This window comes from Brassica rapa, chromosome A09, assembly GCF_000309985.2.
Source record: "Brassica rapa cultivar Chiifu-401-42 chromosome A09, CAAS_Brap_v3.01, whole genome shotgun sequence".
In the NCBI taxonomy this organism is placed as follows: Eukaryota; Viridiplantae; Streptophyta; class Magnoliopsida; order Brassicales; family Brassicaceae; genus Brassica; species Brassica rapa.
In genome coordinates, this window is record NC_024803.2 from 39018857 (window position 1) to 39044489 (window position 25633).

Here is a 25633-nt window from a genome sequence, read left to right on the forward strand (position 1 = left end):
AGCTAACTATTAACGGCTGAGATCTTGAGATTTTAATTTATGTTTGTTTCTACGATAGTGATCGCTGGCCCGTATGTTTGCCAATGGTTTATTTGCTATGGTTGTTGATATGATATTTTAAAGGACAGTTTTGTCAAGTTACGTGGAGAATCTGTCTCCTTTCTCTCTATTTCTACTTTGTGATAACTAGGATTACATTTGTCTCATTTCAGAAAAAAAAACAAGCTGAGGGCATCTTCATTTCACTTCGTACTTTATTTTAAAATAGACTGAGAAATAAATTAATAAACATAAAATAAAAACATTATTCTATTTATAAACCTTTTTTCTAATTACTCCATTTTTCACTTTATTTTAGAGTAAAATATGGAGTGAAAGTTGAAAATGCCATAAGATGGTCAAATTTCAATCAATCAGTCTGTGTAATATAAGTTATAAGATAGCTCTAAAATCTTATATCATAGATTGAAGAAAGTTTTGCCATAACGTATTTCTGAGATCCAATCTATTTTTGTTCTGGATAGACAGAACACAAATAATATTATCATCGTTCAAGAGATGTTTTATGTGTTAAACAAATCCAGGTGGAAAACACAAGCGAATGAACATTAAAAAAATGAGCAAAGCATATGTTCGTATGCAATGGGAGTTTATTAAAGTTGTTATGAAGAAGATGGATTCTCATAAACTTAGATTGAGTAGATAATGTGACGCATAACGTCTGTTATGTATATCATGTTCTCATGAATGGTCAACCCAGAAGGGAATATTGTCCTAGAAAGGGGATTACTTAAAGAAATCTTTTGTCTTTTTTCATTTTCATATTTTCGTGTACGAAAGCGCTCGTTAATAGTTTTGGCCATGTGGAAAGTCAAGGTAAAATAACAGGGATGTGCATTCGCATGCTAAACATAATTTTAATGCAATATGTAAGCTAGTCTAAGGGGATGGGATTAACTAATGTAGACAAGATACGATCAACAGTCTTTGCTTTCTCCGGAGAGCCGTGGCCATCACCGTATTGATACATACATTGCGACAATGCGTGCTAGATTTATTGCAGCTTCCACAAAACCCCGTGGAAGTAACGATGAGTCATGTGAAATTATCTCGTTATTCATCTCATTCCATGTGTTGCTGATCATGTCTTCCACGTACGCACGTGACTTTTCTTCCGAAGCTCCTGTCTCATTCATGTAACACTGGACCGATTTGAGAACGTCACCTCTTTTCAATTCATCCTACATCAATAGACAAACTCATACATAATATACCACATAAACCTTTTATGTTTTTCATATTTTCATATATATAGTTAATATAATTCTGTTTTCATATTGTCCTATATATTGGTAAAATGTTGACCTCTCAATTATTATCATTTAGTTTTTAGGATAGAAACCAGAGAAGCAGATAGTTAAGGTTCATATATAGTTTCATAAGTTATTATCATGATTTAACTTGTATAATAGGTAGGATATGAATCACTCAAGTCAATACTAAAAAAAAAACAATTCGTTAGAAATGTTGTGACGTTTCACGCTCGTAAATTTTTAAATAATAGTGTACAGTAGAGAAATAATTACTTACCGGCGAAGTTCCAAGGTCGTTGGCTAGGCGTAACACGATTGCAGAGCATCGGACGACATGTTGTTGGTATCGGGACAAAGTCTCCAAGACCTGACTAGAGATTTTGTCGGAAAAGACGCAGTAAAAGTGGACTAACGAAGTTGGGGCTGATATTGAAATCCAAGCATTTTGCATGTACACAGTGCAGAAAAGAAAGAATTTACTGCCTATACTATTTTGTTGTGAATAAATGGATTGTTTATTTTAATCAATATTACCTTGAGAGGTATTTGAGTTCTTCTTGATGAACAGCTTGTACAATATTAAAGTCGATCTTGGCGAATTCAATCAAGACATCATGTTTACTGTACGCATCTATGTACCGTCTTGTCTCTAGCCTTTTCATTCTCCAATGGTACGGCATCTCTAGTGCTTCAACGGCCAGCTCAAGGACATTTACATCGTAAATATTATGATCAGAACTATCTATGAATTTTCTTAATTGTTGGTTTGCATAAGCCCTAATGACTTTATGCAATTTAGTATCCAATTTTGTTGCAAGATACGATGCTTTCGTATAGAGAGATGAGACCTCTTATATCACCACTCTCGAACGTACCATCTTCTATTTTGCTGATGAACACATCAAATAAGCCTGAAAGAAACGTAGTTAACATGCATAGAATTTTAAATATATAAATTAGGATTTCCTGATATGAGGAATAATGATTATTGTACTAACCTTCTGTGACATTGAAACTATGTTCTCTAAGTAGTCGAAATTTGAGTGCGGTGGCATGTAAATCTTCTTTGCCACATTCTCTTACATTATTACGATAAAAATCCGTTAAAATGTTGTCAATCTTACTCTCAAAATGATATGAGACCCCAAGTCTCTGTAATTTGTCGACTAGCTCCAATTGCTCAAGAGGAGTCGCCGTCTCATCAAGCACCTTCCTCACCTTTTCTTTTAGAAAATCTCTATCTCTCACACTATTTGCTCTCTTCTTGGGTAGTACTGTTACGTTAGCTTAGCAAATTCGATTGTATATATATATATATATATTACGATACACAGAAATACACGTACCACATATATATTCTCGAGCGAAAGAAGGAATTCGTGGTCCCAACGAGAAGGCTGATAGTTGGCTGAGCCTCGAAGAGTGTCAACAATAGCAGTAACCGTTTTGGTCGTCACTGATGTCCATGCCAAACGCCGAGGACTTCGAGAAGTGGGTGAAAGCCTAAGAGCATTATGATAAATATGAGTTGAACCAATACACAAAGTAGACATTGAATTATATTTTAGCGTGGCTGATAGTTTGATGACTGCACTCGAGTCAGGTTTATATATGTAGGGCTGGGCAGCCTAGGCTTCATCTTCATGTGTGATAAATATTCGTTTCTGTGATAGGAGATGTAGTTTACTTTTTTACCTCGATTTAGTTTTTTTATATATTTTATCGGCTCCGGTCGGCCGTGGAAGAAACACACTTAGCTATCATACTATCTAATCCGAGTTTAGAATATTTTCCGACTAATGTCGGGGTGGGTCGATCGGTTCACCATGTTAATCATATGGGCTAAAATCCAAATTCATATTGGCCAAGTAATGATAATTTAGTTTTCAAGTGGAATCGAACTCATGACCTAGGTGGGTACACGCTAAACCCCAAAAGATTATCACTAGACTACCACCACTTGATTCGGTATAGTATTTTCTACATCCCAGTTTTTTTTTCTAAATATAAATTGCAGAAATAGATATGATTTTTAGGTAAAAAAATAAGGAATCTGAAACTTACTCTATAAAATAACCATATATAGTTTAGATTCAGATTATATCGGTTCGGTTTGGATATATTCCAAAATAAAAGACAATTTTAAAGTAAAACCTAAAAAAAACACTTTAAATAGAAAAAATAATAATCAAACACACATCTAATTGATAAAATAACAATAAAATTTTGAATCAAACATGAGAATAAACATCATTTATAAACAATATGCACTACTTTATAGAAAAAGTAAATTTGTTATTTCAACAAGCAAAATGTGAAGTATTTATTTGTAAGTAATTGAGTATTTAAGGTATTTATTTAAGTTCTAATACTTTTTTTTATGTATCATGTCAAAATAAACATTTAATTGAGTAATTGAAATACTTATATATGTTTATATTGACTATTAATTTCAGATTATTTGGGTTATCCGTTCGAGTTTGGTTAATAAAGTTCGAATATGTTTTGTAATATCCTACAAAATTCATTAAAGTATTTTTCATTTAAAATCGAATAACGGATCGGATTTTTCGGATTCGGTTCAGATCTCGGGGTCCGGATTTTATGCCCAGCAATAATATTGTGTAAATTCACTTTCTTTATGAAGACAAACACAAACATTAGAATATTAGAAATGATCGGTGATTTCAATCCTGCAAGCTATGCACTCCCGCATGAGTTTCACAGCTCAATTGGGCCACGTTGATATGGTTGGGTTTGTGAGATCGTTGGTGTATCTCATTCGTCGGTATTTTGCCCATCTCCGAAGATGATACTATTATTACAGCACGACGAAATAATAAGAGAACAAGAGCACATCGATAGATACAAACTAAAGCTTTAAAAAATCGATAACATTCATTTTTTTCATGTTCTTGTTTTCCCTTTCTGTTATATGTACCTTTTATGTTGGTCTTCTTTGACTATCTAACACTTGTCTCGAGTAATTAACAAAACTGAGAATAGTCTACAAGGAATTAACAAAACATAACCGAAGATAGAATAATGTCCATAAACCATTTGATTTTTCTGTTCTCTAAACAAATAAAAACTTATGATGTCTGCGGCTGCCGTAAATTAAAAATCGATACTTCGATTAGACCGTTGTTGACAAAATAAACTGAAAAAAAAATCAGTTATCCACTAGGCTCCATGTTTGACTAGCATACGAATAGTTGAACTGGTTTTTGTACCGCAGCTTCTATAACTAAACTCTAGTCAAAAATCAAAATCATTCTGATTCGGTTTATATGGTTTTGGTTGGAGTTATGTTTGGTTCAGTAAAAAATTAATCAACTAGACATGATATCCAATTAAAATTAAAAATTTAGTGATTGTTTAGCAAAAACGCTAAACATTGAAAGCATTCTTATTGAAGATATCTCACACAATTTTTCAAAAATGTGTTAAATAAAATATCATAAATAATTAATTTGGAGATATCAAACTGATAAAAAAAATTGGTATGAAATTTTCATTTCAAAATACACATAATTTATTATCATTATTTATACATATTTTCATTTATATATGTATTAAAAATTTCATGTTAAAAACTCCTCTATAGAAGTGTTCTAAGTGAATGGTGATCAAACACTTAATGGCAATACCAATACAAACCTTAGATTGTTATTAAGAGCATTTCCAAACAGGAACTCTATTTTGAATTTTCAAAAACTCTATATTTGAAATTTAAAGGTGTTTTTCTCTAAAAGCAAAACTTCAAACTCAACTTCAAAACTATTTGAATTTTATAATATAGTCCTTATATTTGTCATAACTAATTTGAATTCACAAAAATTTTGTAAATAACTAGCACATATATAAACATATTACAACAATGTTAATTAATAAAATATTATATTAAAATATATAATTTTAAACAAAATAACTTAATTAATATTAAAATTCAAGCAAAATACTATATTATTCCATAAAGTGATTTTTGTAATGCATATATGATATACTAGTGCATTTCAAAGTAAAAATGGCTCTCCTCATTTTAATTTGTAGATTAAAGATACAAATTTTTGAAATCGGGTGATATTAATATTTGTAAATACATTAGATTAGAACAAGAAAGTAAAAGAGAAACATAAAAAATTTCTAAGAGACTAACTTTTATCGATGATGTTAATACTCGTGAATATATTCAATATGAACAAGAAAAATTGTACGAAAAGACATCATCAACAACAACCATCTTCAGTTACACAAAAAAAATTGGACAATATTTAGAAATTTTGACGGTTCCGGATCAAACTTTCATGACTATTAGTGTTGTTGTAATATTTAAATTTGTGTAATAGTTATGTCTTCATGTAATTTTTTTTTAAATTTGTTAAGTTTCTTTTGTATATTTTTGTTATCTAAATATAATTTTAAATATTTTAAATCTTATTTTAAAATTTTATTTAATTTTATGTGTTAACTTAATTTTATAAACAAAACTTAAGGCGGCATAAACACTTAAACAAAATAAAATATTGAATACAATAAAATTTATATAGTTAACAAAATATAATTACTGTATTATTTTAAGATTTTGTAACGTAAAAATTTAATTAAATCGACCTAGCACATTTCTATCTATATACTATGTGGTAGTATCTACATATACACACGATCGCTCTGATCACTTTCATCGCTTCTCCTTTCTATTTTCTTCGTCCTCCTCAAATCACACCCCTCCATTATTAGTTCACCAAAGAGCCAAAGCCAATGGCTCACTCTCTCGGCCTCACTCAACCCAAACCCACCGACCATCCCAAGGTTTCGTTTCTAACTTCACTCTTAACATTTTGATCTATTTACTTTCGTTGACTCGATTTTATGCTCTGGAGCAGATCTCGTTCTCCGCCAAGGACATCGACGTGACGGAGTGGAAAGGAGACTTACTCGTCGTCGGCGTGACGGAGAAAGACTCGACGAGAGACTCATCCTCAAAGTTCGAGAACCCGATCTTGAACAAGCTCGACGCTCACTCGAGTGGACTCTTGGCTCTGGTCTCGTCTGAAGAGGATTTCAACGGTAAACCGGGTCAGTCAACGGTTCTTAGACTTCCCGGTTTAGGGTCGAAACGGATCGGTTTGATCGGTTTAGGAAAGTCCGCGGCTTTCCAAAGCCTTGGTGAAGCTGTTGCTACTGTTGCGAAGGCTTCACAGTCTAGCAGCGTTGGTGTTGCTCTTGCCTCTCATGAAACTGAATCAAAGCTTAGCTCTGCGTCAGCTTTAGCTTCAGGTAAACGCAAAGTTCGAGTCTTTGGAAACTTATTTGACGCAAAGTTTGAGTCTTTTTATTGTTTGCTTGTGGTGTGGTGGATAGGCGTAGTGCTTGGGTTGTTTGAGGATGGGAGGTTTAAATCTGAGTCAAAGAAACCATCTTTGAGCTCTGTTGATATCATTGGATTTGGAACTGGGCCTGAGCTGGAGAAGAAGCTCAAGTATGCTGAAGATGTTTCCTACGGTGTTATTTTCGGGAGAGAGCTCACTAACTCTCCTGCTAATGTGCTCACTCCCGGTATGGATCTATGGATATCAGTGTCGTTGTTTTCATTGTGTCGTTCTAACGGTTTTTGTGTTTGTTTCAGCTGTGCTTGCTGAGGAAGCAGTGAAAGTGGCTTCTAGTTATAGTGATGTGTTCACTGCTAACATCTTGAACGAGGAGCAGTGCAGAGAGTTGAAGATGGGTTCTTATCTAGCTGTTGCTGCTGCTTCGGCTAATCCTCCTTTCTTCATCCACCTTGTGTATAGACCTTCGAGTGGCGATGTTAAGACCAAGCTTGCACTTGTTGGAAAAGGATTGACCTTTGACAGGTAATCACTTTGAGCATTCCGTTATATGTTTTTTTTTTGCGTTGGTGATGTTTCAGTGGTTGTTGATTGAGAGTCTTGTGTTTTACAGTGGTGGCTACAACATTAAGGCTGGACCTGGTTCGTCAATTGAGCTCATGAAATTCGACATGGGTGGTTCAGCTGCTGTTCTTGGTGCTGCGAAAGCCATTGGTGAGATTAAGCCTCCTGGTGTTGAGGTGAGCTTCCCACATTCACATTCTTTTGAAGCTAGAGTTTTTTTTTTCTAACACAACTAACCAATTGGTGCTCCACAACCAGGTTCATTTCATCGTTGCAGCCTGTGAGAATATGATTAGTGGAACTGGAATGAGACCTGGTGATGTCATCACAGCCTCTAACGGAAAGACCATTGAGGTATCAGATGATTGTTTATTTATGTTTGAGACTTTTGTTGTTTTCCCCATGGCGATGCTCAAGTGTTGGCAATGGTGTTTTCAGGTCAACAACACAGATGCTGAAGGTCGTCTAACACTTGCTGATGCTCTAGTCTATGCTTGTAACCAGGGCGTTGACAAGGTATTGCGTTGGTCTTTGCTTAATCAATAAGAGAAGCTTGTTTCTGTTAAAAGGTGTGAATTTGAACTTGCAGATTGTTGACCTGGCTACTTTGACCGGGGCATGCGTTATTGCTCTTGGAACATCAATGGCAGGTATATAGCTAAATAATCCTAAAGAAACCATGCATTTGGGATCGTTTTATCTATATATGAAGATTGGCTCATGATGGTTGTTCGGTGATTTTCACTTGGCAGGAATTTACACACCTAATGATGAGCTTGCAACGGAGGTGATTGCTGCATCAGAGAAGAGTGGGGAGAAGCTGTGGAGGATGCCATTAGAGGAGAGCTACTGGGAGATGATGAAGTCTGGATGTGCTGATATGGTCAACACAGGCGGGCGAGCAGGAGGCTCCATCACCGCAGCTCTCTTCTTGAAACAGGTGAAACCAATAACATGATATAAAAAAAATGTGAAAATGACAAAACAATCTGCACATGTTTTTGATCTAAAATAATGTTGAAAAAAATAACAAAATAATATGCTAATAATATTGTTGTGTCTGTCAGTTTGTGAGCGAGAAGGTGCAGTGGATGCATATAGACATGGCTGGACCGGTGTGGAACGAGAAGAAGAAGTCTGGGACTGGGTTTGGTGTAGCGACGCTTGTCGAATGGGTGCAGACGAATTCTTCTGCGTAGATGTAACCTGGAGGATGAGATAAAAAGAGTGAGAGAGACCCTTCAGTTTTTCTGGTGTTGAAGTGATTGCTGGTCTTATAATAAGTTGTTGTGTTTTAAATGTGACAGTAAATTATCATATGTTGAATAAAGGGGTCCCTTTGCTTTGTCGTTCAGAGATGCTGTCTGAAATTTCTTCACTTCTGCATCTTCAACATTGGTCCTCAAGGAAATCCTGAAATTATTGTGCTGAAGATAAAATAATTTGATTGTTACGAAAAAAAAAACAAGATAGACTTGAAAATAAAATACAAAATAATTAATTTATTGAATTGATATTTTGATGCCCACGTTTACAAAAGTATGTGTAGTAGGTAGCCCTCAACTTAAAATATCTTTAAACTGTGTGGCGGTCTCTTCTTTCATTTTTATTTAAAAACAGAAAAAAAAAGAAGACTTCTGGTTAACCAGAATTTGCTATGTAAAATAGTTTTTCTTTTTGCTTTACGGTTTCCAATTGAATTGGCTTTCTCTAGATTCCAAGTTAGTCTAGGGTTCTCCAACTATTTACTGAAATTTGCATGTTTTCTTTTCTCAGGTTTTTGCATGTTGAACCGATTGTTTTTCATGTGCTTTTATAGTCTGTTTAATCTTTGTGAGTAATTTTTTCGCTGTTCAGTGATAGACTGATAGGCCTCTTTACAGGTAAGACGGAGCTTCCTGTTTTCTTTAAAGCCGCAAATGGTGTTTGGATTGGACATAAACTCATCATTTGTACTTGCCTTATTGACCTTTTTCATCTAATGAAAACATGGCTCACAAAAAAAAATGTAGCACTCAACTTAACACCTTTGCCACTTTATTTAAACTTTATGTTGACAGTACAAGATTCGGAAAAAAACAAACAAACAAACTTGATTATCTATTATTCTTTGCAAAAGTAAACTGCGTTTGCGTTTCCCAGACTCTTAAGACATGCGGTTTATAACATTAACAGGAACAAGTTGAAGAGGATGCTTCCTGTGGCTAGTGAGACCAGGCGCTTCTTTAACACTCACTTCCTCCGTCACTTTCCAATCAAAATGATACAACAAATTCGCCAAAGTGAACTCCACCGTACTTAATCCCATATACATCGCCGGGCAACCTCTCCGTCCACTCCCAAACGGCAACAACTCATAGCTCGTCCCTTTAGTTTCCACATTGCTATCCACAAATCTCTCAGGGATAAACTCATCAGGCTCCTTCCACACATCAGGGCTACGACCAATGGCCCATGTGTTAACATGAATCCGCGTTCCGGGGTAAATGTCATAGCCCTTGACCTTGAATCTCGACATTGCCTCTCTTGGAATCAGAATCGGACTCGGTGCGTGTAACCTCCAAGTCTCCTTGATCACCATTTTCATGTACTCTAGACCTTCGAGATCCTCGTATGTCACTTTCCCTTTGTCTCCTACACGTTCACGTATCTCGGTCTGTACTTTCTTCATCACCCTTGGGTGTCTTGCAATCTCAGCCATTGTCCAATCCATTGTTATTGCAGATGTGTCTATGCCTGCTACAAATAAATCCTGTAATGAAAAGAAAAAAAATCTTCAACTATCCAAAATATCCGAAAAGTTTTAAAAACAACAAAAATCAGATGAAAACTATCAAAAATATATATAAAGTATCTGAAATTTTCCAATTAACAAAATATTCTGATATAAAACTATAAAAAATTCTCCAAATGCGTTCTAAAGTATCCAATTAACCAAAGTCAGGTAAAACTAAGTTAACACGTTTAGTTAATCTTTTTCTTTTTATAGTATTTTAGATTTTGGTTCGGAACTCAACAGTAACCACCAAATGTTTTGTGCTTTAGGAACTGAATATTACTGAAACTTACCATAAGAATGGCTCTGATGTGTTTATCAGTGATCCGTGTCGACCCGAGTTTGGTTTCTTGACTCTGTAGCTTGAGCAACACGTCAATAAGATCTTCACGTTCGTCTTCCGTCTTCTTCTTCTCTCGATGATCCACAATAGCTTTCTGGTAAAACGCGTCCAGCTCTCGAAAGCTCTTCCTCCTGCTAGCTTCAAGCCCCGAGATCCGATCAACGATCCACCCAAACACCGGGAAAATATCCTCCGCCGCGAACTTCCCGATCACCCTGTTCGCCTCCGTGAAGATCTCGAGAAACTTCTCGTTGTCTATCCCGCTCCCGACGAAACTCACCCCGAACGCCATCCGACAGGTGAAGCTGGCGACGTACTTCGCCAGCTTCCCCGTCAGATCCACCTGAGATCCTGACTTGGCCGAGCCGGAGAGCGAGCGGACGAGTCGGCTCAGCTCCTCCTCTCTTATGTTCCGGAACGAGTTGGCTCGTTTGACGGAGAAAAGCTCGAGGACGCAGAGCTTGCGGACGTCTTTGTAGTAGTCACCCCACTGGGTGAAGCCTAGGCCGAGCCCGTCGTAGAAGAAGCTCTTGGTGATGGACAGCCTGGGGCGCGTGCAGCAGTCCGAGTCGTGGGCTTTCAGGACTTCCTCCGCCGTCTCCGGCGAGTGGACGACCACCGTGCGGACGCTCCCGAGGTAGACGGTGATGACGGGGCCGTATTTGAGCGAGAGGTCTCTGAGGGTGCGGTGAGGGAGGTTCCCGAGCTGGTGGATGTTTCCTAGGATGGGGAGCTTCGGTGGGCATGGCGGAAGGTTCTTGGAGGAGGGGAGGAGATAGGTTTTGAAGAGGATAAGGAGTGGAGGAAGTAAGAGGAGAAGAAGCCATGGAAACATCTCAGTGGAGGTGGAGATGGGGAAGGAGAAAAGCGTCATTTGTTGTTATCTTCTTGTTCGTTTTGTTGAATGGTGTGTGAGCGTACAGAAGATGAAACTTTATAATACACGAATACACTATTGTATGGTTTAATTTAATTAAGTTTTTGTTTGTGAGAACATCCAACCACACAGATTCAGATTTGGGATGTGATTCATATGGCAGCTGAACCAGTTTTAATATATGATTTAACTTGGATGTGTGTAGTTCATATCAAGCACGGATCTTAAACAATTTTCAACTTTCAACTACTTTATTATTATTATCTCCATTTGCTATGTTTCCTCGTCAGTATTTCTCTCTCTTATAGATAGATATTAGAGCATGTTTATCCCTTGATCCTTAAGTGTGTTTCTTAGTGATTATTTAATATTTTAATTGTACTTAAGTGGAGTTAAGAACCATAGTTAAGAAACTTCCATTTGGAGCGGTCCAATGGGAGTTTCTTAATTAAGGGTTCTTAAGAAAAAAAGTTTTATTTTTTTTTAAATAAAATTTATTTGTTAATTCAAACATATTAAAAGATAACATTTAAAGCATAGATTTTTTTTTGAAAAAAACATAAAAATAAAGACTAGTACAATAATCGAGAATAATTTGGAAAAACATCAGAGCTCAGTAGTTGTCTCCCTCGCCTTCTTCACGCTTTCTTTTGATATGAACTCGTTTTTTTCTTCTATTTCTTTCGACTTCTTGATCACCATAATTAATGGCCAAATTCTCCATTGTTTGATCAAAATATTGATCAAAATAATTATCAAAACTTTCATCATCTACTCCCTCAAAAGTGTTATGAGAAGAAGAAGAAGCCATAGAATTTATATTCTTAATCGAGACTGTTTTAAAAAGGGTTTGTGTTTTGTAGAAAGGGTTTGTAGAAGGGGTACGGTTTGTGTTTTGCGTTTTGTAGAAAGGGTTTGTGGTGATCAAGGAGATTAGAAAAAGAGAGAAAGAGAGATACGAATTTTGATGACTTGATATGAGCAATGAGATGATTTATATAGAGCAAGAGAGATATGAGTTTTGATGACTTGATACAATGAGTTTGACAAACACCATCTCATGACACAAAAAACACAAACACTCTTTGTCTTCTTTATACAAAACCATCTCATGACAAAACGTACAACACATACAAAACCATATCGTGACAAAACCATCTCAGGCCCGCATATACACCACCATCTCATGACCTCTCTTGCAAATCCAACAACAACTCCTGTGACCTCTCTAGCTAATCCGACATCAACTCTCGTGACTTCTCTTGAGTAACGACACCATCTCGTGACCTCTCTTGCTCGCATAACCGAGACCAAGTCTTGTGACTTCTTTGTCTCGTAACTGCACAGAAACAAATATAACATTTCACTTAACATTTCACATATAACTTTTTAATAAAACAGAAAGCTCACATAGTAAACTTAAAACATACATTAAACAGAGCAGCTAACAGAAACAGCAAACACAAACAGCTAACAACTTTTTAATAAAACAGAAAGATCACATAACTTTTTAATAAAACAGAACAGCTAACAAAACAGATCACATAATATAACATAAACTTGAAACATACATGAACATGAAATTAAACATAGAGAGGATTGACTGTCGACCTCAACCCTGTTAAAATTATCAACACAAGAAGACTAAAACATCACTTAAAAGACTCACACTTCCCTCTCGAGATGAACATAAAGAACATGACTACAAAAGAGTTAGTTTGTTACCATTATGTCTGGTAGAGACGAAGCCAATACAGAAAGATGTTTTTTGGCGTCCTGTTGAATTGAAAACGATCATTAAAACAAAGTATACACATATCTAACCAGTAAACACATAAAGAGTAAAAGCTAAAGGATCGTTGTTCCAAGTCAGAATGCAAAACTAACAAAAAAAATTTCTTTTCTTCTTTCCTTGGAAACTAGATGATGAAACGAGAGAGATTGATTCAGTATTAATGCAAAATCAGTAGATTACGTCAAGAGCAAAAACAGAACCGAACTGCTTTGGTTTTGCTTGCGAAGAAGAGAAACTGAAACATCACTTATCTGTGGGTTTCCATGCTTCCTCTGTCACGGAGAAGAGGAGAAGACGAGAGCGAAGACGGAGGATCGGTGGTGGAGGATCGTTGGTGGTAAAGGATCGGTTTCGATCCTTTCTCAGTCGTGACGGAGAACACGAAGGGAAAACAGAGATGAAGAAGAAAAAAAAATGATTTTGGTGAAAAGAAAATAGAACAAAAAAAATATACTTTGCCTAAAATGATGACACGTAGGTTGAAAAACTCTCTAATAGTCGGTCACAAAAGTCACCCATTAAGGATCGATAATGTATTTTTTCCTTTATTTTGATTTAATTAAATGTCATTAAAATACTAAGAAACCCATTAAGGATTGCCGATAATCATGGTCTTAGATTACTATTGAACAAAAGTCTTGGTTGTTATAAAAGTCAACATTGTAAGGCTTACCATTGTTTTGAAAATCAGTCAGTCCGGTCCAACCGTAAGTATTAGTAAATCAAGACCGAATGGAAATAAACCTTGGATGTAAATTAAACTGCCAAAACCGATCAGAAACCGAGAAAACTGATAACTCGAATCAATTAAAAAACAGTTTCAACCTTGGATGTAAATTAAATCTGGATACTAGTTAAATATTCATCTATCTGTATACAGGATGATATGTTAGTGGTGTCCATTCAATAGGGATCAATAAGCTAAAGCAAGACTTGGTGGCTGAATTCAAAATGAGGGATACCGAAATGCAACTAGGGATGTTGAGATAGATATCATCAGGGAAAAGGAAAATGTTCTTAAACTATCACATGAAAACTACACTGAGCAAGTACTTAGAACGTTCAGCATGAGCGAAGCAAACCAATAAGTACACCTTTGGGTTCTTAATTTTGACTTATGAGCTTAAGATAGGAAGAACAGAGAATAAAGATGAGTTTGATGAGTGGAGTTTCTTATGCAAGTGAAATAGGAGCACTCATGTATGTTATGATAGGTTCATAGAACACGCGGTGGGTGTAGTTCCAAGAAAGTTGCATTGAGAAGTAGTGAAATGGATACTAAAGTATCTAAAGAGAACTTCGTGATTAAGTCTATCGTTCACGAGAACTCATAGTTTAAGGTGGAAGGTGTCACAGACACTTTTTACGCTACTAATCTTGTCATAAGACAATCAGTAACATGATATGTTTTTCAGGTTGGAAGAAACACTGCCAGTTGTAGATTGGTACTTCAACACATAGTAGTGCTATCTACTACTGAATTGAAATACTTGGTTCTTGCGAAAGATTTCACTGACGATTCATGGTTGAAAGGTACGATTAGTGATTTGGGTATAATGCATGACGATGTAAAGGTGTTCCCACACTCATAGAGTGCAATACACTTAGCAAAGAATAGGTGGTTCTATGAGCGAACTAAACATATCAATACAAATTTATATTTTTGGAATGTTTATTTTAATTACATTTAAATAAAATTATATAAAGTATATAAATTATAGATGCAACATAATTTCTATTAAATAAACTTGTAAATAAAAATAGTTCAGTGTTTTGAAAATATATATCAAAATATAATACTCCCTCTGTTTTTAATTATAAGTAGTTTTACTTAAAAGCACAAATATTTAGAAAGTTGTTATCTAAAAAAATATATCATTTAATCAATTAATTCAACCAATTATAAAAAGCTTAATATTATTTTATTGGTCACACAATATCCAATAAATGAAAAAGGTGCATTGAAATATGTAAACTACTTATATTGTGAAACAAATTCTTTTTGCTAAAACTACCTACATTTAAAAACAGAGGGAGTAGTATTTACAATAACATGTGAAGAATATATAGTTAGTTTGTCATCAGACACTCACTCATAGTTGGCCCTAACATCAATAATTAGAAGCTAGATTATCCATCCTAAATAATTTATATGTATATATAATATTTATATATTTATATGTCATATTAACAATAATCCTCTTTCGCATAATGGTGAGATCATGGAAAATTGTTTAGAGAACGAGTTTAATTATTTGTAGTTAACAGAAATTAGTTTTCACAATTACTTATTATAGAATTACGTTTACTTTAATGCATATATGTATCGAGTGCGTGTATACAATTTCACATGTTTTTGGTAAATGCATTTATTTTTGTGTGAAAGTAGCTGCTAGCTGGTGCGTTGGTTTCATGGATCGCTCGAATAGTTAGCGGGTCATCCTCATTTACCAAATTAAATTAATTTTCTGACTGATAACACAATATATTTTTTGTTTTTCTTATTTCAAAATACCTTTTCATAATTATTCGTATTTTCTACACTAACTCATTCCTACTTTGCTACGTTAGCAAGTTACACCTAACCTACTAAATATAAAATAATTAAATCCCTTTTCTTCGTATTAGAAGCCTTTTGGTCCTTTGAGTAAAAAGATTGTTAGCAATTTTAGACTAGAAAATCTAAGGCTAAACTTTTAGAAAATACAATTATTTATTAGTTATGCAGATTAACAAACAATATTTACATAAACTTTTTCAAAACCTTATATAATGCAAATAAAATCGTTACACATAATCTTTATAAAACGGTTTACTGTAATAAAATATAACTATTAAACACAAATCTTCGTTACAAAGTTATTAATATAATAATTAAGATTGGGAAAATATTCAGACCGAAGAACCAAATCCGACTCGAAAAAATAGTAATGAATCCGAACCGAAACTGATTAAATATCCGAGATTTTAAATTTTAATGTTCAAAAATTAAAACAGAATCCGATCTGAACCAAAACATTTTGGATACCCAAAAATATCCAAATCACAATATTAATTATTTTAAATTTAATGTATATAAAATATTTAAAGTACATGAAAATATCTAAATGTTATCAAAAATATTAACAAACAAATATTTGAAATAACTATTTCTCCATCCATATATCCAAATCAAACAATTTTTCATGTTAATTGATGTCTTTAGTCTTATATTATTTAAGTTTTTATGTTTTATATTATTTTAATTTTTAAATTTTGAAGATTTTAAGATATATTTGAATTTTTAAAATATTTCACATACTTTAAATAGATATTCAAATCCGCAAAGATCCAATCAAATCCAAATCAAAATTTAGTATATTCGAATAAGGCTCAAATCTCTAGTCTTAAAAGTCTGAAATCTGTATAGATGTATATCAAACCCAAATGAATATCCGAATAGGCAGAAATATGGAAACTAATATATAAAGTTTTGTTTAACTTCTTATTTTGAATGCAATATTAAAATATTTTAGTGTAATGTATGATTTTATTTAAAAAAAATGAAAAGACAAAAAGATGAAAATAATCTTTCTATTAAAAATTTACCTTAAAAAGGGTTGACTTTGTAATTTTGTTAACACCGATGCAAAAAGAATCACCGACAGCTCCAAACGAATAAAAATCAACCGTTGATTGGATCAAAAAGAGATCCAACGGTCATAAGTCATCCAATTGCCATGAAGCCTTTCTTCATATAAAGAAAATTCACTCCACTTCCGCATTTTCACGAAGAAGAAGAAGAAGAGATCAAAAGCTCACCAATGGCGATTCTCAAACGACCGATCGCAATTCGGATTCTGATCTTCTTCCTTTTCAGTGTCAACGTCCATGGCTTTTACCTTCCCGGCGTCGCTCCTCAGGATTTTCAAATGGTCAGTTACACACAAAAAATAAAAAAGTCGCAGCCTCGTAATGTGGTTTCGTTTTCTCTCGCTATAAGATCATCAGCGTTGTGATCCGCATAGAGATTTGTTTAATCGATTACGTTGATTCGTTTCTGATTTAGATCCGATGCAGCTAGCTCCTTGTTTGACGAAGAAAAATCTATCTAAAGTTTTTGATCTATTACTCACGTTTTGGGGGAGATTCTGAATCTCAATTTGTCACTAATTGTTTCGTTTATAGATTATTATTGCTTCGTTAGTGTATATGGTGTAGCCATTGTTTGTTTAAACCCGAACCAAACCCGAATGGAATATAGAAAAATTAAATGGATCTTCTGGTATAGAGAGAACCTCGAATATCCCGAAAAAACAAACCGAACCGAACCCGAACATGAATCTAATTTGAATCAGACTTGAATTTGTGATTATGGATATGCAGGGAGATGCATTGATGGTGAAAGTTAATAAGCTGACGTCTACAAAGACTCAGCTTCCATACTCCTACTACTCTCTTCCTTACTGTCGTCCAGAGAAAATCGTTGACAGTGCAGAGAATCTGGGAGAAGTTCTACGTGGTGATCGAATTGAGAACTCTCCCTTTGTGGTATCTTTCTTTTCTTTCTTCACTTATTGGTTATTTCTCTATGTGGGCCTTGATGAGATCTTTCTCTGTCTGTGTTGCAGTTCAAAATGAGGGAATCTCAGATGTGTGCTGCGGTTTGTCGTGTGAAGCTCGATAAGAAAAGCGCCAAGGCCTTAAAGGAGAAGATTGTTGATGAATATCGTGTTAACATGTAAAGGCATTTTCATCCATCTCCTCTGGTTGAATGTGGCTTAAGAGGCGATTTTGGTTTTGTTATGCAGGATTTTGGACAACCTTCCGCTAGTTGTTCCGGTGCAAAGGCCGGACCAGGATAATGTTGTGGTTTATCAGCATGGTTTCCATGTTGGTCTCAAGGGAATCTTTGTTGGCGTAAGAGCTTTTATCATCTGTATTTATGTTGTATAAAGGCAGGAGGAGTTCTGGTTCTTACCTTTTGTACTCTCTGGTTTCTTGTAGAAAAAAGAGGAGAAGTATTTTATCCACAACCACTTGACCTTCACTGTTAGGTTTCACAGAGACATAGAGACCGATTCTTCAAGAATCGTCGGGTTTGAGGTCAAGCCGTTCAGGTAGCGTTTTATGATTCTGTTCTGTTTTTTTTTAGCAGTGTGTAGACTAAAGTCTTATATGTTTTTGTCTCAAAATGCAGTATAAAGCATGAATATGAAGGCGAGTGGAATGAAAAGACTCGGTTAACGACATGTGATCCACATACAAAGCGTGCAGTCACCAACTCCGAGTCTCCTCAAGAGGTCGAAGAAGGGAGCGAGATTATCTTCACATATGATGTTGACTTCCAGGAAAGCGAGGTGAAATGGGCTTCTAGGTGGGACACTTACCTTCTCATGGCTGATGATCAGATCCATTGGTTCTCAATCGTTAACTCTATGATGATTGTTCTTTTCCTCTCTGGTATGGTCGCTATGATCATGCTACGAACGCTCTACCGAGATATCTCCAACTACAATCAGTTAGAGACTCACGAAGAGGTCTTAGAAGAGACTGGCTGGAAACTGGTCCACGGAGATGTTTTCAGACCCCCGGAGAACCCGGAGTTGCTATGCGTCTATGCAGGAACTGGAGTTCAGTGTTTCGGAATGATTCTCGTCACCATGATCTTCGCGTGCCTCGGCTTCTTGTCTCCTTCGAACCGTGGTGGTCTCATGACGGCTATGCTTCTGCTTTGGGTTTTCATGGGACTCTTGGCCGGATACGCTTCTTCTCGTCTCTACAAAACGTTGAGAGGAACAGAGTGGAAGAAAATCGCTCTGAGAACCGCTTTCATGTTCCCCGCGACCGTCTTTGTCGCGTTCTTCGTCCTTAACGCCATTATCTGGGGACAGAAGTCATCAGGCGCGGTCCCGTTTGGTACAATGTTTGCTCTTGTCGTCCTCTGGTTCGGAATCTCTGTGCCACTGGTCTTCATCGGTAGCTACATCGGTTTCCGAAAACCGGCGCTAGAAGATCCAGTGAAAACCAACAAGATACCGAGACAGGTCCCGATACAGGCCTGGTACATGAACCCAATCTTCTCCATCTTGATCGGAGGCATTCTTCCGTTTGGCGCAGTCTTCATCGAGCTCTTCTTCATACTCACCTCGATATGGCTTCACCAGTTCTACTACATATTCGGGTTCCTCTTCATCGTATTCATCATTTTGATCATCACCTGCGCAGAGATCACGGTCGTCCTCTGCTATTTCCAGCTATGCAGTGAAGACTATCAGTGGTGGTGGAGATCTTACTTAACATCAGGCTCTTCTGCGGTTTACCTCTTTCTCTACGCAGCGTTTTACTTCTACACCAAGCTCGAGATCACGAAGCTCGTCTCTGCAATCCTCTACTTCGGGTATATGCTCGTCGTCTCGTATGTTTTCTTTGTCTTCACTGGAGCAATTGGGTTCTACGCTTGCTTTTGGTTCACCAGGCTTATCTACTCTTCTGTTAAGATCGATTGATCTTTTTCATCACATTCTGAGAAAGCTGTCTTGAGAACCTTCTTTCATTTTTTGTTCTGCACAATCTCGTTATAGTTTTTTTTTTCTTTTACTTTGAAAGATATTGGTGGTAATTTTGGGACATGTACACAGAAGCTTTGTTTTATGGTAAACATATAATTGTCTCGTAGTAACGTTGACTTGATGCACAAGGAAGCTACTGATTTTGCTTAATATCAATCTGTTAAATGTCAAACAAGATGCAAGTTAATATTGCAATCCAGTTAAAAAAGATACAGATTTTGTTAAGAGATAAAACGCAATTAACGAGTTCTATGAGATTTTAATCAAACCACTTGAGTAAAGAAGCTTCCACAATTGTTCATATTTTTACTGCGTATGAGATTTAATCTGGTTAGCAATTAATTATCCTACAATTTTTACCTTTCTTTTGTTAGACAAAACTAAAGATTGTTGAAAGCATACTATTATTTATAGAGTAAATTAGCTAAATATACTAACAAAGGTGGGATATCATTGAATAGGGGGAAAATGGTAATGTTGGGGGGAAAAAAATTGGAGGGATATAGGGTATGGAGTGTAAATAGGGGAAAAGTGGTGTGTAGGGAGTACAATTTCTCTTATTTATAAATGGTATGTTGTAACAAAAACTAGAATAAATTTAGACTGTTTAAATCTAGTGGATATAACTACGAATCCGATGGACTAGCTAACATTTTCTTAAGAGATTGATGCTGTCGGAGTGTATAAAATAATTTTGGGAATGTGAGCTTGATTCATATCTCCTTGGAGCAAGAATGGCCGGATAGAATTTTTAAGAACCAAAAAAGTTATTTTCATATATATATTTTAGACATAATCATACGAAGGTGTTCTTCGGAGAATTTTTCATCTAACCAAAATTTGGTGGTCAAATGAACATCTGACCAAAAGAAAAGACAAAGTGAACTCAAGCATTCGAGATTCCAAAAGAAACAAAAATTAGCACTTGTAAACCATAGTGATTGGTTGGGTTTTAACAAGTGATTTTTAGTTTTTTTCTATACAGCCATAAACATTATCAATTATGCTTAATGTAGTTTTTAAAGTTAAAGCAAACAAATTAAAGAAAATATTGTATGAGCTTTTTTGTAAAGCAAAAAAAAATACTGCTGTATGAATTTTTTTTTCATTTAATTTCTACAGTTACATAAGAAAATACTACTGAATAAATTTCTACTACAAAATTTCTCATTTAATTTTTTCTATTCTTTATTTTCTCTTTTTTTCCCTTGTTAGAGCATTTTCAATATATACTTCTATATTTTCTTCTAAAATATAGATCTTTATTATAGAGGTGCAATTGCTTTAAAGTATGCATAGAATTTTTCTATTTTTTTAAAAAAATATGGAAAATGTAATTTTTTATCTCTATATTTAAAGGTGAAAATAATATATCTCTATATTTTCATCTATAAATAGAAAAACTTTATTATAGAGGCAAATACTAGATCAAATTCATTTCTGTAATAAAATTTCTGTAATAAAATTTCTTTATTTTAGAGGTAGATGAAAATAGAGATGAAATATCTACCAATAAACCTGCTTTAACAATATCCTAATACAAAAATGTGCCAACAAAATGTGGGAGTAACATCAAATGAAATTTCCACGGAACCATTTTAGATTAATTTCCTTGAGTTACGCATCACACTTCGTGCATTTCTCAGCATCCTCACATGGTCCTTTGATTCAAAAGCTGGTTCATCGTGGCCGTAGAGTACCAAAATAATCACGTGTATCCAGCCTCACACGCATCAAAACTCCCCATCCAATTATAGCCCAACACGTAAGCAATTCCTTCAAACGAGGCAATCGCAGTCACCTTTGAAAGACCTTTCGTCTCCATATAAATAGGCTGGCGACGACTCTGGAGGACCATCGAAATATCAGAGATTAAAGATTTCTGAGAGAGAGCGACGGACGTAGATTCGCCGTCGCAGCTAGATTCGCTTAACATGAAGAGACGAAGAGCGGCGAGGAAATCATCGGCGATGGTGGCGGTTAGCGATTCAAAAGGATTAGATTCGAGAATGGGAAGGAGGTTGATGAGGTTCGAGGAGTTGCCTGGCTATTTGCAGGATAACGAGTTTATACACGACCATTATCGATGCCAATGGTCTCTCAGAGACACCTTCCTTAGTGCCTTCTCTTGGCATAACGAGACTCTCAACATCTGGACGTACGTATATAAAACATAACAATCATTTTGTATCTTTCTTTTGAAATTTGAATTGATTTGTGTTGATTTTCTTTTTATCAAATGAAAAAAATTTATTAAAAGCCGTCTGTGGGGATCGAACCCACGGCCACGGGATTAAAAGTCACGCGCTCTACCACTGAGCTAAGACAGCTGTTTGTATTGTGGTATTTTAACAGGCACTTGATTGGGTTTGTAATATTCATGTGGATGATGGTGGTAAGCTCTGTAGAGACGACGGAGCTTAGTATCGCCGGACTCTTCAACGGCATATCCGGGTAAGAACCCTCGAGGTTAAATTCGTCATTTTCAATTTCATTTGGTTGTTTGTTAATTTTAAACAAAACTGGCTTTTTTGGGGGTTGTGTGGGACCCGGACGATAGAGCGTGGATTCGCCTCTCCAGCAATCAGACTCTGCTTCGTCATGTAAGCTTTTTGTTTCTTTGTTATTTTTTTAAATTTCGCGGCTTATCTTATCTTCTGTGTGATCTATTATAATTAAGACATATGTTTGGCCTTTTCTAATAGTAGAGTGTAGTGGTAAAGTTAATTGCCCCCACCATGTGTTCTTTTCGATATGTTTCTTTGGATCTTTCTTCTCTTGTGTTTTGAGCCCATCAATCTTTTTTCGAAAATCCCCTAGCTTTTGAGTAAAGGGAAAAGAAAATGACGGAAAAAAAGTTGTTTCCCGTTGATATCTAAAATTGTTCGTGAAATCACATGGCTCTATTGATAAACCATTAATATGAATAATATATAGTGAACAAAAATAAATGACGTGAATAAATTACTTTGAAGAATATATAAATATTCCTTATCAAGTTTTTAGAGTAGTTGATGACCACTGGATTAAATCTTACAATGAATCCAACTAAATTTTTCTTCTTTAAGATCTAGTTTGAAATCTTGATTCTCTTAAAAGAATTAGTTACAAACCTGATGAAAATGTCCCAAATAACTTGATCTACCTCTGCTAGGGAGTAAAAGAGATGGTTGTTTTAAAACATATTTTTTATAAAATATATAAACCTTATTTAAAATAAAATAAAAATAAATTATTTAATAATAAAACAAATTAAAAGAAATTATTGTTGTTCTTTTAAATTTTGATAGAAGTAAAGTATTTTATATTTCTGCTAGAGGATTGAATTTGAAGGAATAGAAAGGCAGCCATGTTTTAAAACTAAAAAATCACAAATGGTGGATTTTTTTAAACATTAAATGGTGGAAATTTTGACAAACATAAAGTATCCCCTAGGGCTGGGAAAATAAACCGAACCCAAAAATTCGAATCGAATCCGATCCGATAAAAATGAATCCGAACCGATCCGAACCCGACGTAAATACCGAATGGATCTTGTTTTGTGATATTTCGGGTTATGGGTATTATCCAAACCGAACCCGAATCTAAATGGATATCCGATAGAATCCGAAACATTCAAAACCTCGAAAAGATCTTGTACCAAACATGATCTCAATTCCTAATAAGTATCCAAAATACACTAAAAAATATTGAACATCTAAAATACTTATCTATTACATGAATGTTGGTGGTTATATTACATGAAGGTTGATGGTTAAAGATGGCCGTTGATTCTTGAAGTATTTAGATTTTGATTTTATTTTCGTTAAACAATATTTCTCATTTCATGAAAACTTGATTTTCGTTTTATGCTTTTATTTATTTAGTTTTTTTTTATCAGTAAATATGTTTACTTTTCGTTTAACTTTGAATGATCACGGTTAATGTTCTTTATTTTTGAATCAATTTTACTTAAGTTTTAGTTACAAAATAGGTACAAATCAGGTATTTTAAAACTGAAGAACCGATTTTACTCATGTTTTGGTTATAAATAGGTAAAAATCAGGTACTTTTAAACCGAAAAACCGATTGAGACCCGAACCCGAAAGTATATTGGGTTGTACCGGTTCTTTGAAGATTTACTAACCCCGACCCGAACTCGATAGAACCTGAACCGGTCCCGAACCAAACTTTCATATAATCCGAATGGGGCTGAATTTGATAAACCCAAAAAACTGAAATCCGATTGGATAAAACCGAAACCCGATTGGAATCCCGAATACCCAGGCCTAGTATCTCCTCATTTCTCTCCTTAATTTACCACCAATTAAAACTAAAAAGTAATATTTTTCTAAAAAGTATTTACCAATTAGCATACTAATTAGCACTTTTTTTAAAAGGCTCTCAACTATTACAATTTTTTTAAAACTTTAAGGCTTCAATTTAAGATAAAATGTTCAAAATAATTTTTTTCAAAAAATAATTGATTTATTTTTTGTCCAAAAATAATTGATTTAATTATAATTGGACCGTTATATAATATATATATATCAGGTTTTGTATATACTTTAATACTAACCCGCGATTCCAGTAGATGAACATGCATGCTGTATAGTGTATACGTTAACGGGTATAATAAGAATAGGCATGCTGATGCTATATTTGCCCTCCGGTTCACCGGTTGTACTGCGTAATAATATTTTAATTTAAGAAAAGAAAAAGAATGAAACTATGTATCATGGTGGGAACCAAGCGCTCGTAGCTTGGTGGTAAAGGAGGTACAGCTGTACTGCCCGCCACCCGGGTTCGAGTCTTGGCCACAACGGGATTTAACATCCTTTCCGTTGGGGCGCTGGACCCCTTTCGGGGGATAGTTGGGATTTCGGGGGATAGTTGGGAATGTGGCTGCGCAGATACCAGAGTTATCAAAAAAAAAAAAAAAGTATCATGGTGAGAATTATTTCAACAAAAAAATTTGAAAGATACACGAGCAAAATTAATGTACTTAAGCTGTACTTTTTTCTTTTGAATCCCTTTTTAATCACATAACTAAATTTTTAAAGATTCTTTCGCAGGATTCCAACGTGACAGAACACATCCCACTTCTTACGTCTCAAGAAGTAAACCACCAAAACTACCACGAAGCTGTTCCGAAATGGCCATGGCTCGTGTACTTAGCCGGAGCAATGGGTTGCTTAATCTGCAGCTCCGTTTCACACCTCCTCGCTTGCCACTCAAAACGTTACAACCTCTTCTTCTGGCGTTTAGACTACGCAGGAATCTCACTCATGATCGTCTCCTCCTTCTTCGCGCCTATCTACTACGCATTCTCCTGCCACCCTAACTTCCGTTTCCTCTACCTCTCCTCAATCTCGATCCTCGGTCTCCTCGCCATCATCACTCTCCTCGCTCCAGCTCTCTCAGCGCCGCGCTTCAGACCGTTCAGGGCATATCTTTTCCTTGCAATGGGATTCTGTAGTGTTGTACCAGCTTCACATGTGCTTTTCCTTTACTGGGGCCACCCTAACGTGTTATTCGCTCTTGCTTGCGAGCTTGCGACTGGTCTGTCTTATGCCGTGGGAGCAGTGTTTTATGTTAGCCGTGTGCCTGAGAGATGGAAGCCTGGAGCGTTTGACATTGCCGGGCACAGCCATCAGATATTCCATGTGTTTGTAGTTTTGGGAGCTCTTGTTCATTGTGTTGCCACTCTTGTCATTGTGGATTTTCGACGAGCGTCTCCCTGTGGGGTTTAGTAAGAAGATGTCACGTGTCATCTTCCAATTCAATGTATGATTTAAAGTTAGCTGATTATGGATTGTGATATTTGAAATTGAAACATCCGCAATTGTGTTTGCAGTAGATAAATGCTTCCGATATATGAGCAGATTGTGTAACATAGGGATCTTATCATTGGATTCCTCTGTAGACCAAACATCTTCTTCAACAATAACTATACAACTTAGAGCATATGAAGAGCTTTATTACAATAATCTCCGTGTTAAAGTTGGTATTTATTTTTTAGTTTTATAACATCGCTCTACTTGTTCTTGTGGATCAAGATATACGAGAATTTTGTTGATCTTTCAAGAATGCTCTTCTGTCATT

General features: G+C 35.5%; 5 protein-coding genes and 1 non-coding gene across 7 annotated transcripts; 3 read left to right on the forward strand and 3 right to left on the reverse strand.

Moving 5' to 3' along the window:
• Positions 1 to 822: 822 nt before the first annotated feature.
• LOC103842433 (beta-myrcene/(E)-beta-ocimene synthase 2, chloroplastic) lies at positions 823 to 5696 on the reverse strand. Its single transcript, XM_033278535.1, is given in 7 exon segments — positions 823 to 1042; positions 1044 to 1241; positions 1591 to 1818; positions 1850 to 2140; positions 2142 to 2224; positions 2312 to 2573; positions 2660 to 5696. Coding segments are annotated over 7 exon segments (1377 nt in total). The 5' UTR covers positions 2867 to 5696; the 3' UTR covers positions 823 to 934.
• Positions 5697 to 5940: 244 nt separating this feature from the next.
• Positions 5941 to 8585, forward strand: LOC103842373 (leucine aminopeptidase 1). 2 transcript variants are annotated; one of them, XM_009118991.3, is made up of 10 exons: positions 6075 to 6125; positions 6200 to 6593; positions 6678 to 6872; positions 6943 to 7168; positions 7257 to 7383; positions 7466 to 7561; positions 7646 to 7723; positions 7797 to 7857; positions 7960 to 8147; positions 8275 to 8585. In XM_009118991.3, the coding sequence occupies exons 1-10, from the start codon at positions 6075 to 6077 to the stop codon at positions 8404 to 8406; spliced, it is 1548 nt and encodes a 515-aa protein (XP_009117239.2). In that variant the 3' UTR covers positions 8407 to 8585. The 2 variants fall into 2 exon arrangements, with proteins under 2 accessions (XP_018509992.2, XP_009117239.2); XM_018654476.2 differs by having other exon boundaries at positions 5941 to 6125; positions 7466 to 7723.
• A 629-nt stretch (positions 8586 to 9214) lies between these two features.
• LOC103842375 (cytochrome P450 71B6) lies at positions 9215 to 11376 on the reverse strand. The gene is made up of 2 exons (XM_009118992.3): positions 10277 to 11376; positions 9215 to 9959 (listed from the first exon to the last, which is right to left on the reverse strand). Exons 1-2 carry the CDS (start codon positions 11198 to 11200, stop codon positions 9354 to 9356), a joined length of 1530 nt encoding a protein of 509 aa, XP_009117240.1. The 5' UTR covers positions 11201 to 11376; the 3' UTR covers positions 9215 to 9353.
• Positions 11377 to 16718: 5342 nt separating this feature from the next.
• On the forward strand, positions 16719 to 19674 carry LOC103842377 (transmembrane 9 superfamily member 10). The gene is made up of 6 exons (XM_009118993.3): positions 16719 to 16912; positions 17364 to 17528; positions 17609 to 17718; positions 17789 to 17897; positions 17985 to 18097; positions 18178 to 19674. Exons 1-6 carry the CDS (start codon positions 16802 to 16804, stop codon positions 19484 to 19486), a joined length of 1917 nt encoding a protein of 638 aa, XP_009117241.2. The 5' UTR covers positions 16719 to 16801; the 3' UTR covers positions 19487 to 19674.
• Positions 19675 to 21240: 1566 nt separating this feature from the next.
• On the forward strand, positions 21241 to 25475 carry LOC103842378 (heptahelical transmembrane protein 3). Its single transcript, XM_009118995.3, has 4 exons — positions 21241 to 21707; positions 21905 to 22003; positions 22110 to 22152; positions 24604 to 25475. Exons 1-4 carry the CDS (start codon positions 21484 to 21486, stop codon positions 25279 to 25281), a joined length of 1044 nt encoding a protein of 347 aa, XP_009117243.1. The 5' UTR covers positions 21241 to 21483; the 3' UTR covers positions 25282 to 25475.
• On the reverse strand, positions 21808 to 21879 carry TRNAK-UUU. The gene has a single exon. It is a non-coding gene; the product is annotated as a tRNA-Lys (tRNA).
• Positions 25476 to 25633: the final 158 nt, after the last annotated feature.